The sequence below is a fragment of the Prionailurus viverrinus genome, chromosome C1 (assembly GCF_022837055.1).
Source record: "Prionailurus viverrinus isolate Anna chromosome C1, UM_Priviv_1.0, whole genome shotgun sequence".
NCBI classification, from domain to species: Eukaryota; Metazoa; Chordata; class Mammalia; order Carnivora; family Felidae; genus Prionailurus; species Prionailurus viverrinus.
The window spans coordinates 77,483,425-77,498,219 of record NC_062568.1 but is presented as its reverse complement, the minus strand read 5'-3'; the positions used below and the strand labels follow the sequence as shown (position 1 = coordinate 77,498,219).

The following is a 14,795-nucleotide window of genomic DNA, read 5'->3' as shown; positions in this document are numbered from 1 at the left end:
TATCTTTGGGACCATTTACTGACTCTTTTTTACAGATTCTTTATATATTTTAGGTATTTATTTTTTATTTATTTATTTTTTTAATGTTTGTGTATTTTTGAGAGAAAGAGAGAGAAACCGGGAGAGAAATGGTGTGTGAGTGGGGAAGAGGCTGAGAGAGAGGGAGACAGAATCTGAAGCAGGTTCTGGGCTCTGAGCTGTCAGCACAGAGCCTGACGCAAGGCTCAAACTCATGAACCGTGAGATCGTGACCTGAGCCGAAGTTGGACATTTAACCTGAGATCCCCCTAGATATTTATATTTTAAGAAGCTTTTATTATAGAAAAGTTACATCTTCCAAAGTAGAAAGAGTAGGGGCATCTAGGTGGCTCATTCAGTGACTCTTGGATCTGCTCAGGTCATGATCTCACGGTTCGTGAGTTCAAGCCCCACATCAGGCTCTGCACTGATAGTGCAGAGCCTGTTTGGGATTCTCTCTCTCTCTCTCTCTCTCTCTCTCTCTCTCTGCCCCTCCTCCACTCACAGGCAGTCCTCTCTCTCTCAAAATAAATAAACTTTAAAAAGATGAATAAGTAGAAAAAGTCATACATTGAACTGCCTTGAACTCATCACTCAACATTGTAATAGTGTTCTTCTACGACCATTTTTCCCCCACCCCATGATTTTATATAGCCAATCCAATGTCATTTCATCTGGGAATTTAAAAATATAAACATAATACCATTCTCACACCACTCCTTACAAGAAAAACAGCATTTTCTTAATATAATTGGAAATTGAGCATTTATCTTGCCTTTTTCTAATGAACTGTATCTCAGGCTCCCTAAGTGGTTGAAGCAGGGATGTTTCTCTGAATAGAAGTATTCCAGCTAAAGCAAAACAAGAAGGAAGGATAGAGTGTCACTGTTTTGCAACCCCTGAGGAGTTAATGGATCAAGGCAGTGATCATTAATGGTTGCCACTGTCACAGAAGGAAAGATGTTACAATTAGACAGATGTAGTATAATGGTGATATAATACACTAAATGCTTTATTAATACATTATTCACTGAAAGACATGTGAATTATATGGTATATAGATGATATCCTGACAAAGGTGTTGAAAGAAAAAGAAGTAAACACAGGACTCACTGGCCCAGATCTCTAATCACTATTCCCTTTTCAAATGGGCACAAGTCTTTTGTGAATTGATCTGAGTTCACAAATAAATTGACAGATTATATAAATGGAGGGAAACAGAATGTCTAGATTTATTTTCAAAAGGCAGAACACACTCACTTGTGAGAACTTTTCTGATGATGCCATTTCAGTGTGATTGGCCAGACTGAAAACTGTATCTCTTCATCCTCTCCCTGCAAATCTAGATCAGAGTTTCTTACCTTCTTGCTAACCTGACTCATTGCATCCTCATTTCCTGGCCCCCCCCCCCCCCCCCCCCCGCACCTCCTGTTGTAATTGTAATTTCCATCACCCTGAAAAGAAAGCTCATGCCCATTGAGAGTCACTTCCTTTTCCCACCCCCAGCCTTATGCAAACACTAATCTTTTTCTCTATATGTCTTTTTTGAACATTTCACATAAATAAAATTATACAATATGGAAAAAAAAAAGAAAAGCAAAAATAGACTATAGTTGGGTTGCAGAGGCACCAAAATGAGCATCTCCCTCCACAGTCAGAGTCATTTAGGAAAAACGGTCTTTGGCACAGGCCCCATGCTCACAAATATTTTGTGATAAAGCAGTTCCCAGGCCCTGGCATGGGCTTCCACAGCAGAACAGCTTGTCCATAGTACTTGCAGGTACAAGGAGAGGCCCGAGTCAGACCCGTGGCCAGTCTTTGCTTGCCACCAGAGGCTCAAACAATGAAGAAAATCACATTCCAGGTCTCCTCCCCACTGTGTTGCCTCTGGAATGCCACCTCCTTCCCCCCATCCTGGAAGGAGTCACTTTACACTGAAGTCCAGGGACGGATGGGGCACCATTCACCACCCTTAACCCCTCATGATGCCTCCAGCCTATATGGACTCCACTGCATGTACCACCCTATCCATGTGCTGGTAGCTGGGGGTGGGGTTTGGGGGTGGGGTCTCATTCTCTAGATCCTAAAAACAAAAGGAGAGAACCAAAAATTCTGAACTTCCTGATGGAGGTTCGTTTCTTAGTACCTTCTAAAAGTGACTGCGAGGATGTTTATTGTTATTAGAGTCATTATGGATCATGAACTTACATATATTTTTATTATGACTTAATTCATTGCATTATTATCCTTATATTCATATTCATCCATTTCTGGCCTGTAGGAAAAAACATTCAGGTTAGCTTTTAAATCCTTTTGACATGGCTGTACCGTACCCAAAAGCAAGAAAACTAAGATGTTATAGGCTCACCTTTTGTATTTCCTGGCTCAGAGCTGAAAGCATCCATTTCTCCAGGGAGTTTATGTTCCTTTTAGAGGCATATTCTGGTTGGAGACTACAATCTGGGCACTAGGGATGTTCACTGCTACTGGGTTGGCCAGCTTCTCTAAGACTTTTTAGTGGACCTCACAGGGAAATACGTACTTTTACAATTTGAAAGGTAAAATACATACGAGTTTTTTACTAATGTTTCTTACTTAAATCAAGACTACAGGGTTTTAATTTTACAAACTTAAAACCTTCACATCTATCAGTTCTCAATATGTGGCCACATAATTACCTTGTTTTATCCCACCTTACACCACAATAGTCTCAGAATAATAATGCCAACACGTTGTACCAATAATATAATTATCAAAAACAGTTTGAAGTTTTTTTGGTTTGTTGGTTGGTTCGTTTTGCTTTTGGTCTTAAGAGTATTTCCCACTAGAAATTTCATTTTACTATATTTTAAAGATACTTGTAATAGAACCCAAATGACAGTTGGCTTTGTTTGTTCCATTTAATTTTGTTCTTAAGGATTTTGTTCCAAGATTTTATTTTGTTTGATATTATGTAAAATTGGTTCTAAAAGTCATATCTATAAAAGAAGCCATATTCAAAGAAGTCTAGTTGCTATCCATTTTCTGCCTCCCCTGCCCCAATTTCATTTTTTCCTTTCATAGTCAATGCTTTCTTAAAATTCTATGGTTTGAGATATTAATCTTTTATTCAGTGACTGGTAAGCAGACCCATGGAAGGAAAAAAGGCTAAGAAACAAACATACCCACCTACAGATATGTGGAAATTTGATGTGTGATCAGAGAGACATTCCAAGTCAGTGGGGAAAGGATGAAAAATTTTTATTATTTTTAAGGGAGAGAGTGTGAGCAGGGGAGGGGCAGAAGAGAAGGGGGACAGTGATCCAAAGTGGGCTCTGCACTGACAGCAGCGATCCCAGTGTGGGACTTGAACTCAAGAAGCAAACCATGAGATCATGACCTGAACTGAAGTTGGACATTCAACTGACTGAGCCACCCAGGCACCCCAAGAATGAAAATATTTGATAAGTAGTGCTGGGACAATGGTTATCCATATGGAAGAACAACCAAATAAAGACTAAATATGAAACACAAAATATTAACATTTTAAAAAAAAGGGTAACCTTATGACTTAAAGAATTCTTAAGGCAAAGAGAGAAACCATAAGGGAAAGGTTAATAAATTGTACTCTATTAAAACTTAAAATTTCTGTACAAGCAAAGAATCGTAAGAACAACCCACAGACTAGGGGCACATATAAATGCACTCCTTTCAGGCAAGTTGTGGTAAAGGGAAAGTAGCATGTACTTCTGAATGCAACATACTTGGGTTCAAATTCTGTGTGACAAGGTGCAAACTAACTGAAACACCTCTAAAATCTCAATTTTATTTGCAGTGAAGATACAATACCATCCTCTCCCGGGTTTTGTGAACATTAGAGAAAACGTATGTGAAGCATTCATTTGACGATAATAGGAATTGCATCAGGGATAACCATTGTTATAAGTAATTGTAATTCACAGTACTTACAAGCAACAACTGAATTAGGGTTTTATTAAGCTACTGAATACTAACTGGAAATGTTTAGGACTACAAACAAATCAAAGGAAAAATAAAGTTCTGCTTGAAACCTAAAACCTCAAAATAAGTTGTACTAACCCTCGGGGAAACATTTTTTACAAAGGATTAAGTGTATTAAATAGATATTTTTTATTATAAGGTTAGCAATTACGATTCAGATTAACTAAAGCAAAAAGGGAATTAGTGTAAGGATTCTTAAAGAAATTTTTAATGTTTATTTATTTTGAGAGAACGAGATTGCGAGTTGAGGAGGGACAGAGAGGGAGGAGAGAGAGAATCCCAAGCAGGCTCTGCACTGTCAGAGCTGAACCCTATGCAGGGCTCAAACTCAAAAGCCGTGAGATCATGACCTGAGCTGAAATCAAGAGTCGGACACTTAACCTACTGAGCCACCCAAGTGCCTTTTATAAGGATTCTTAATGCTTATAAACTAGAACTGGAATTCTTTTGCTTTTTTCCTTCTCATTTCTGTTACCTCACAGCTTTGGTCTTCCATGGCCCATATTATAAATGGTACCTTTTCACTTGTTCTCATCATTAACACGCATATTGCCTCTGGGGGGGGGGGGGTTGGTTTGGGTTTTTAGGTCTTTTAAATCACATGTTTTTATCAGGTTAATACGCTTATCAATAGGCTTAGTTGAGATTTTCTTCCCCTAATAAGGGCAGTCTTTATCCCATTCTGAGAGATAGCTGCTTTTTTTAAAAATGTATGTCCACCTCTTTTTTTATTTTTTTTATTATTTTTAACATTTTATTTTTTTGAGAGACAGACCGAGCATGAGGAGGGGAGGAGCAGAGAGAGAGGGAGACACAGAATCCAAAGCAGGCTCCAGGCTCTGAGCTGTCAGCACAGAGACCAGGGCTTGAACCCATGAATGCAAGATCATGACTTGAGCTGAAGTTAGATGTTCAACTGACTGAGCCACCCAGGCACCCTGAGATAGCTACTTTTTAGAAAAATATATTCTCTCCTCTATTTAAAATGTTCTTCTTGGGGCGCCTGGGTGGCTCAGTCGGTTGAGCGTCCGACTTCAGCTCAGGTCACGATCTCACAGTCCGTGGGTTCGAGCCCCGCATCAGGCTCTGGGCTGATGGCTCAGAGCCTGGAGCACACTTCCGATTCTGTGTCTCCCTCTCTCTCTGCTCCTCCCCCTTTCATGCTCTGTCTCTGTCTCAAAAATAAATAAACGTTAAAATGTTCTTTTTACTTATCTACTCGACACACTTTCCCTGCCCCCCCCCCTTTTTTTGGCTATAATTACATTATTAAATCAGTATTCAGTGTATACAGTATTATTCTGCAAATATTAGCAACTGAAACAAGTACTTAATGATTACATTTCCTTTCTTGCTTAGGTTTTTATGTTCAAAGGAGACAACTTTCTTATCTGTTTGTTTCTTTTTCTATGTGCCTTTCATTAATTCAATGCAAGTTCTCCCATAGAAGTATAACTCTTTTAATAGGTTCAAATAGTCAAATAATCTGTTAATTTTATTTCTTTCATGGACATTTTTTCCTGGAACCATTATTTTTGCTGCTTTATTCTAGACTGGTTGCTCTTAGGCTTACTACATGATTGTCACCTGTCATCATCATCTTGGGAATTTCTTTGCTTCTCTCATGTGTTTGCTTCCCTCTTTCCTGGATTCCAGACTTCTCTTATGTTTAGATATACTCCATTCTAATGGAGCACACTTTCCAGTGGCTTTCTGAGAAAGGGTGTTTGGAAGGTGCATTTTTTTGGGTTCTTGCATGTCTGATAATATTTTTATTGTAGCCTCATGCTTGATTGATAGTTTGGCTGGATAGAGGGTTTTAGGTTGTTTTGACTCTTGAACACTTAGGAATTTTGAACACTGTTGTCTTTAACATCTAGCATTGTTGAGAATGCTGATGTTATTTATTTTTGCTATTGTACTTTAAAATTTTAATTTTCTGTTCTCTAACTGTTCCTTTTATATAGTATCCTGTTTCTGTTCTACTTTCATGGATGCAGTAATACCTCTGTAAGGGTTATTTTTTTCTTTCTCTTCATTCTCATTTTTTTCTCTGAGTTTCTTTTTTTCATTATATTTGTTTTGCTGTCTTTTCTCAAATATCTGGATTACTTGACTGTCCCAGTTGTATTGGAATAAGATCATTTATGTGGTGGCTAACTTTTTTTTTTTTTTTTGGCTTTTTTTTTTCCTTTTTTTTTTTTTTTTTAATTTTGAATATTTATTTACTTTTGAGAGAGAGACAGAATGCGAGTGGGTTAGGGGCAGAGAGAGAGGGAGACACAGATCTGAAGCAGGATCCAGGCTCCGAGCTGTCAGCACAGAGCCCAACACGGGCCTAGAACGCACAAGCCATGAGATCATGACCTGAGCTGAAGTCGACCAGTGAAGCCACCCAGGCGCTCCTGTTTTGTTTTTCTTTTAAAGCGAGAGAGTGTGTGACCAGGGAAGAGGGGCAGGGTGGGGGGAGAGAATCCCAAGCAGGCTCCACACTTAGCAGAGTCCAGCATGAGCCTCGATCCCATGACCCTGGGATCATGACCTGAGCCAAAATCAAGAGTGGGACACTCAACTAAGCCACCCAGGCGCCCCTGTTTTTGTTTTTATAGCTGAGTTGGGAGGTGGGGATGGCAAGGTGAGATGGCAGTGGATGGCAGTGCTGGCAGATTTCATGATTCAACACATAGCTTGTTGCTTACCCTTTCTCATTTGGTATGGAGCCTTTTACTTTCCCTCGGTATATTCCTGGTGCTCCAGAGCCCACAGGCTCTCTGCATCGGCCTTTGCAGATTAATCTGCCAGGCTTCTACCATTTGGGAGAAAAACTAGTTGGTTAGCTACACTGGACAAGAGAAGGATCTAATTCTCCATATAAAGATTTTTAACTAATTTTCCTATTTTCAGAAGTGTTTTACCCCTTCTTTCAGAGAGTAACCATTGATCTCAACTCTTAATAAGTCTTTAGATAGATAGGGGGAGTTTTCCTGCTTCAAGTTGTTTTCTCTCCACCTGCCTCCCCCACTGCCCTGCCCTGTTTTATATTTCAGTGTTCTCTTGTCTGCTAAGCTGTAGCTTTTGTAAGTCTGAAAATTTGATTGATAATTCTTACCTCCTTGTTCTCATCACCTCTGAAGATAAATGCCATCTGAAGAAAAAAAACAAACACTGTTCTGCTTTTATTTTGGAATTTTTGGACACATATTTGTGTTCGTTCTGCCTTATTTAACCAGAAGCAGTCTTTGTGTTCACATTTCTGTTACAAAAGCTTTAAACCCTGTTCTATTTCATAGGTCACTGGTTACCAATGGGTTAGGTGTTTAGGGTCAGTTACTCTAACCCTGTGGAATGGAATGTCACATGGTATCAAACATGGCATAGGAGGGTTCACAGATAGCGTGATTAGTATCTATAAATAACAAGGATAGGTTTATGTGAAGAGTTCTAAATTCACAGAATTGAGATAGGGAAATTATCCATGTTTGTTTTACTATGTTTTTACAAGGCTGGGAATTTAAAGCGCTCTCATTTAACTTATATTCAGTGTGTTAGAGAGTACTTACACCACATGTGCTATTGCATCGTAGTTATGCAAATAACCAGAGAGAATAGGGTGAGTGGAATAAACTGAACAGAGAATATGTATGATCTTAGAGGCCATATGATGGAGACTGGAGTATAGAAGATAGAATGTTCTGAAGTAAAAAAAACATTGCCACTTATAAATTGTTGAGTGTAGCCTGCAAATTTTGCTTAGGAGGACAAACAGCAACATTCTTTTTTCTTTTCTACTTTGGAACCAATTGAGAAACAGACACGGATACTAATAAAAATGGTGTTGGAAGACAAGACATAGATACATGACCTCAGTGGACCTTCTCATATTTAACCCCTGAATTAGACAAGCTTACCCACCATTGTTTGGGCACTGGTTGGAGACAAAGCAGGCCTCCGCATACAAGGACAGAATTGGCCCCTATGCTTACCATGTAGTAGAGGGCTGACTAGAATGCCCCTCTTCAAGAGAAGGAAGAAGCACAGGAGATTGTGCACTCAAAAATATTGAACTGATTAGGTCCTCCTTGCAAATTCATCTGCCTAAGTCACGCCTTCCTTGGCTGAGGAGAAAGTACAGGGGTAGAGAGAAGCTGAAAGTATTTTTCCTGTACTTTTCCCTCCTGAAGATTTGAGTGGAAATGTGGGGAGCACATATTTCCCCTTAACACAAAATATATAATAGGCATAATATTATGTAGTAGTAATATTCATATTCATAACAATATCATGAAGTAATGGGCAGTAGCTAGCCCATTATTATGTGCCGCATTGAATTGCATGCCACTCGTTTCATACCATGGTCGGTAAAGTCTTTTAATCTGAAAACTTCTTGCCATTTATTTATTAGCTCTGAGAAATTTTCTTGTATTATTACTTCTGGATTCTTCATATTTTCATTGCACTATATAATTATGCCTGTCAGATACTTGCATGTGAATATATCCAAGTAAAAGGTAATCTAAGGGACTTTGAAAGGTACCTTTAACCAGAAGTAATTTTTGAGAGAGAGAGAGAGAGAATGAGAATGAATCCCAAGCAAGCTCTGTGCTGACAGTGCAGCAGAGCCCAATGTGGGGCTCGATCCCATGCACTGTGAGATCATGACCTGAGCTGAAATCAAGATGCTGAATGGACTAAGCCACCCAGGCGCACCTCTCCTTACCCTTTTAAAAACGTATCTTTGGGGCACCTGGGTGGCTCATCAGTTGGATATCTGACTTTGGTTCAGGTCATGATCTCATAGTTGGTGAGTTCGAGCCCCATGTTGTGCTCTGTGCTGAAAGCTCTGCTTCGGATTCTCTCTCTCTCTCTCTCTCTCTCTCTCTCTCTCTCTCTCTCTCTCCCCCTCTCTTCTCTCTCTCTCTCTCTCTCTCTGTCCCTCCCCTGCTCCCGCTCTCTCTCAAAAATAAATATGTAATTGGGGCGCCTGGGTGGCGCAGTCAGTTAAGCGTCCGACTTCAGCCAGGTCACGATCTCGCAGTCCGTGAGTTCGAGCCCCGCATCAGGCTCTGGGCCAATGGCTCAGAACCTGGAGCCTGTTTCCGATTCTGTGTCTCCCTCTCTCTCGGCCCCTCCCCCGTTCATGCTCTGTCTCTCTCTGTCCCAAAAATAAATAAACGTTGAAAAAAAAAGTTTAAAAAAATAAATAAATAAATAAATATGTAACAATTTAAAAAATAAATAAAAATTTATCTTTGTGCACTATATAAAAATAATCTGTGCACTTAAAAGAGTATATATGTATACATATATATTCTATTTATATTTTTTAAAAATAAGTGCACATATACACTATTTTGTACCTTAGCTTTTCTCACTTTTTGTTAAGATAGGTGTCTTTCCCTATCAGTATACATACATCATTATCATTCATTTTTAGGGCTTCAGTCTATTCCATGTATGTACAAACCATTATATACAGTATTTCTGTATTCCCACATACATTGCTTGTTTTTATATTTTTTACTTCTTACAGTGTCACATGTAATATTCTTGTATATGTATATTTGTCTGTTTGTATATCTATACGATAAATTCCTAGAAATAGAATTGCCAAGTCCAGGAGTAGGTGTCTTTAATTGAACTGAATACCAGTTTTAATTTCCTCTTCATGGTGTTTGAGATTTCCTTCCTCCATTCATTCCAAAATAGCGTACCATCAAGTTTTAGATCTTTGTCTGTCTGATGAGTGAAATATATCTTGTTGCTGTGTTTGCATTTATTTAATTCGCTTTATGGCTTCTGAGCTTGTACCTACCCAAACATGTTTCCCCTAGCATTTTTTGCATTTTATTTTTTACTATAAAATTTTGTTAAATACATCATTTATTGGTATTAGGAATGAGGTAGAATTCTAACTTAAGTTTTAAAAGGTAACTAGTATGTATAATCCCTTTTTATTAATAATCTCCTTTATCCTCAGTGATTTGAAATACCATTCTTATGATACATACACTTTGCACTTGAGTTTATTTCTAGATTCTTAATTTTCTTAGATAGCTTCTCATTATATTACCAAACTACCATGTTGATAAATATATAACATCTTTTTTTAATAATTGCTACTATTTTGGCATATATTTCATGATGTTCTATTTTTGATTTTTTAAATCTTAATTCCAGTATAGTTAACATATAGTGCTTTATTAGTTTAAGGTGTACAATATTGTGACTCACCAATTCCATATATTACTCAGTGCTCATCCAAATAAGCGTACTGTTAATCCCCTTCACCTCTTACACCCATCTCCCACCACCTCCCCTCTGGTAACCATCTGTTTTACTCTATAGTTAAGGGTCTGTTTTTGGTTTGTCTTTGTCTTTTCCCTTTTCCTTTGTTCATTTGTTTTTTTTTTTTTCCCTAAATTCTACATATGAGTGAAATCATATGGTATTTTTGTCTCTCTGTCTTGTTGCAGTTAGCATTATACTATCTAGCTCCATCCATGTTGTTGCAAATGACAAGATTTCAGTTCTTTTTATGGCTGAATAATATTCTGTTATATATATAGCACATCTTGTTTATCTCTTCATCTATCAGTGGACACTTGGGCTGCTTCCATACTTGGCTGTTGTAAATAATGCTGCAATAAATGTAGGGGTATTTGAATTCGTGTTTTTGTACTGGGGGTAGATACCAGTAGTGCAATTACTGGATCATAGGGCAGTTCTGTTTTTAACTTTTCGAGGAATCTCCGTACTGTTTGCCACAGTGGCTCCACCAGTTTGCATTCCCACCAACAGTGCAAGAGAGTTCCTTTTTCTTCACATTCTTGCCAACACTTGTTGTTTCTTGGGTTTTTGATTTTAGCTACTCTGACAGATGTGTGGTGATCTCTCATGTGGTTTTGATTTGTATTTCCCTGATGATGACTGATGTTAAGCATCTTTTCATCTGTCAGTTGGACATTTGTAGGTCTTCTTTGGAGAAACATCAGTTCATGTCTTCTGCCCATTTTTTAATTGGATTATTTGGTTTTTTGGTGTTAAGTTGTGTAAGTTCTTTATATATTTTGGATACTAAGTCTTTATTGAATATGTCACTTGCAGATATCTTCAGTAGGTTGTTGTGATCCTCTATTTTTAAAATAGATTAATTTTAGTTACTGCTTTTACTGTTCTGTTAAACTTTAATTCACATCTATGGAATTCAGATTTTATTTTTCTTACACTGTGCTTCCAGTCTCCGAAACCAATTTTTTGTTTTTGTTTTTTTATTTGAGTATAGTTGACATACGATGTATGTTACATTAGTTTTGGGTGTACTCTGAAACCAATTTTTAGATGTCTGCTCATGAGCTTCTCTTTGGTCAATGCGTTGTGATTTAGTAGTATTCTGTGGTCAAATATAAACACACTGTAACTCCATAATTTCTCCTCAGTTTGAAGAATTTTTCTTTTCTTTTCTAGCCTTTAATCTAGACAACGAGCAACCAGATTATGATATGGATTCAGAAGATGAGACCTTATTAAATAGACTTAACAGAAAGATGGAAATTAAGCCTTTGCAATTTGAAATTATGATTGACAGACTTGAAAAAGCCAGTTCTAATCAGGTACTGTACCTTGTAAAAATGTCTCCTGTCTTAAAGTTAATCCAGTTAGTAGCTTTATTTTGCATTTTCTTTAGACCTGAGTATATAAATTTCCCTGACATCTTAGAATTTCTGTTTACAGTATTCCTTGAACTGAATAATTCAGCATAATTTCTTTGAGTAGGAGTATGAATAGTACTATTCTGACTGTTTGGATATAAAAATAATACTAGCTGCAATAGTATTTAATACCTTCTCAATTCTTTTCATAGGACTAAATTTGCTTGGTTGGGTCTTTAAGGCAGATATCTTATACCAAATCTGGCTTAGTTAAGCTCAGATTTATTAAGGTACTCATTATCATTTTAGTTTTACGTATATATTACTTAAAATTTTAAGTGAAGAAAAAATTATTCGCAAAGAAGTAATTTTTTTAGTGGGTCATTCTAAATATGGTATAGAGAATTTAAAAGGGTATGGTCTTTTTGGAAAGCAATTAGGCAGCATATGTCAGGAACCTTAAAATGTGTGTACCTTTTGATTTAGTAATCCTACCTCTAGGAGTCATTCTCAAAAAAAATAACTGGTAAAAATGTCAGATTTTTGAACAAGGATGTTCAGAATAACTTACAAGTTGTAGGGTAAAATATCACATAGCCATTAAAAATAATTATTTTGAATATTAACAGAAATTGCTCATTATATAATGTTAGATTTCAAAAAAGGATACAGAATTGTTTAAATGCAAAACTCTGAGATTCATTTAAAGTGTTTACATTTATATGTGCGCATTGAATAAAAGATCAAGAAAATCCAACAAAATACCACTGTTGGTTCTATTTAAGTGGTAGGATTATTGGTGATTATTATGTTCTTTATTCTGTTTCTGTTTTCCAAATTTACTATAATGAACATGTATAGATTGTTGTAATTAGATTTTAAAAATAAATTGTTTTAAAAAATAATTGCTTGGTGTATCTGTGTGGTGTATTAATATATTAATTGTTATTAATGTAGTAAGAAGTTAGAGATAAAAGTAAACATTTTATAGTAGACTGTTAACACTTTTCAGTAGTTTACCCATTACAAATTCATTATTTTCCTTTACCTCCCAACTAAAGTCCTTTAAATCCTTAAGGCATTACCAGCTATTCAGAACATTTTTCAAAACTTTTCCATTGTGAAATGCCTGCTGCATATTTAGCCTTTCTTCCAGTCTTTTCCCCCCATTTGGATGGAAAGTAGTATTTGATGTGCAATCAAAAAAAGTACATTGGAAACCGAATGTTGTAAAATTCAACTTAGTTGGTTTTTTGAAAGACTGTCTTTTTTTATTGGAAATTTGTTTTAATTATCAAATTGAATATTGAAAATATTCTTATTAGTGCTCACAGTTTTCCTAACATTTTGATTACTGGCATCAGGTATAGGTTCATTTTTCTTCTTTTTTGCAAACTTCTGGCAATCTTAGGTTCAGTCTTTATTTTGGTATATCTGCTATTTTTCATGATTGCTCAAAAATTACTCTTGGTGGCTGAAGTTATATCCTCAGAAGCCTTCAATGCTCTGTTCTGTAATTTGCTTTCTTTCATTTCAGTCAGTAATTACTTAGTGCTTAGGTGAACAAGGGAGGTGACAGAAGTTCTGCCCTTGGGGAGCTTCTCATCTAAGTGAGGCAGGATAAACAAAACACATGTGACAATAATACACTTAACTGTCCACATACAATCAACACTATCCTTTTTTAGTTCTTTTTGTTCAGTGACAAGCTTCAAAGCCCTAAAATTGGGTAGACTCAGAGCATAGTAACACCTGCTTTTGGCAGTGTAGACAAAGGTAGAAGTTTGCCTTAGGGACAAGATAATGGTCCTGTTATTAGAACTAAGGATTAAAGATACCAAAGACTCTTCTCATTCCAGGTACCTGAACTATGGATTCACGAATTTCTTTATTTTTCCTTTTTGTCAGCTAACATAGTAGCAGATCTCAAGGCAAGGAATCAAGTTTGTGGTTAAAGCAATATTTATTAGGTTGACAGAGAAAAGACATAAAAGATAGACTGAGACAAAGCTTCTGCTCCCATCATTCTGTGGAGACTACTGCAGTGAAGTCATTATTGAAAATTCCTGTTGCCAAATGCCGTGATTAATTTCAGTCCTCATTCATTTATTTTAATTGAGCTCTCTTTATTTCTTGAAACACCTCACCTTTGCTCTTTGGAATATACTTCATTCTCTTCTGATTTTTTACATTATTTTCTTTGACCATTCCTTCTAATTGTCTTCTACTGAGTCCTTTTCATTAATTTCTGCAAACATCAGGGTTTCTTGAAATTCTGTTCTTGATATTCTTACCTTATGTATTTTGGGATAATATCACCTTAGCAAGCATTTTTCTGAGGGTAATAATACATATATCTTTACCCTTGACTTCCTTCTCAAGCTCCAGGACTTTCTTTTTTCTCTTTTCATGTTGCCTGTTGGCTTCTCCACCTAGATAGTCCCCAGACCTCTCAAGTTTAACTTTTCTGACTTGCTCTCTTAACTCCACATGATCCTGTACTGTATTCCTCATCTCTCCAGTGACTCCCAAAACTCACAATGATGTGGGTTTTTTTTTAATCCCTTCGGTCCCTAAATTTCTAATTCTCACTCTTCTTTTTCCACCTGTATATTCCTTGAATATTTCATCTTTAATTATCTCTTCTCTCACTTCTTCAGTCTTTCTACCTTTGCCCAAAAATATGTCATGGGGTCCCTATTTCCAAGAGAAGCCTTTCATTCGACCTCATATTTCTCTATAAAATACTACCCTGTGTCTTTCCTCTTTTTTTTTGTCACCAGTTAAATTTTTAAAAGATTAGCTGTATTGTTTAACTCTTACCCATACTACAATCCATTTCAGTTTACTGAAATTGCACCCAGGGCACCATTGACTTTCTCATTGTCATCCATCCATTTCAGCCTGTATCCTACTAAATGTCCCTAGAGTAGTGGGTGCTGTTGACCTCCACATTTCTTTTTTTTTTTTTTTTTAATTTTTTTTCCAATGTTTATTTATTTTTGGGACAGAGAGAGACAGAGCATGAACGGGGGAGGGGCAGAGAGAGAGGGAGACACAGAATCGGAAACAGCCTCCAGGCTCTGAGCCATCAGCCCAGAGCCTGACGCAGGGCTCGAACTCACAGAC

The 14,795-nt window shown here is 37.0% G+C and overlaps 1 protein-coding gene across 2 annotated transcripts in view; it reads left to right on the top strand.

Moving 5' to 3' along the window:
- Window positions 1–14,795, top strand: part of EPC2 (enhancer of polycomb homolog 2) — a 120,218-nt gene that overhangs the window by 68,844 nt on the left and 36,579 nt on the right. For both annotated transcript variants that reach the window (XM_047871254.1, XM_047871252.1), the window contains exon 3: window positions 11,482–11,627. In XM_047871254.1, the coding sequence (XP_047727210.1) occupies window positions 11,482–11,627 (146 nt within the window). The remainder of the gene's footprint in view (window positions 1–11,481; window positions 11,628–14,795) is intronic.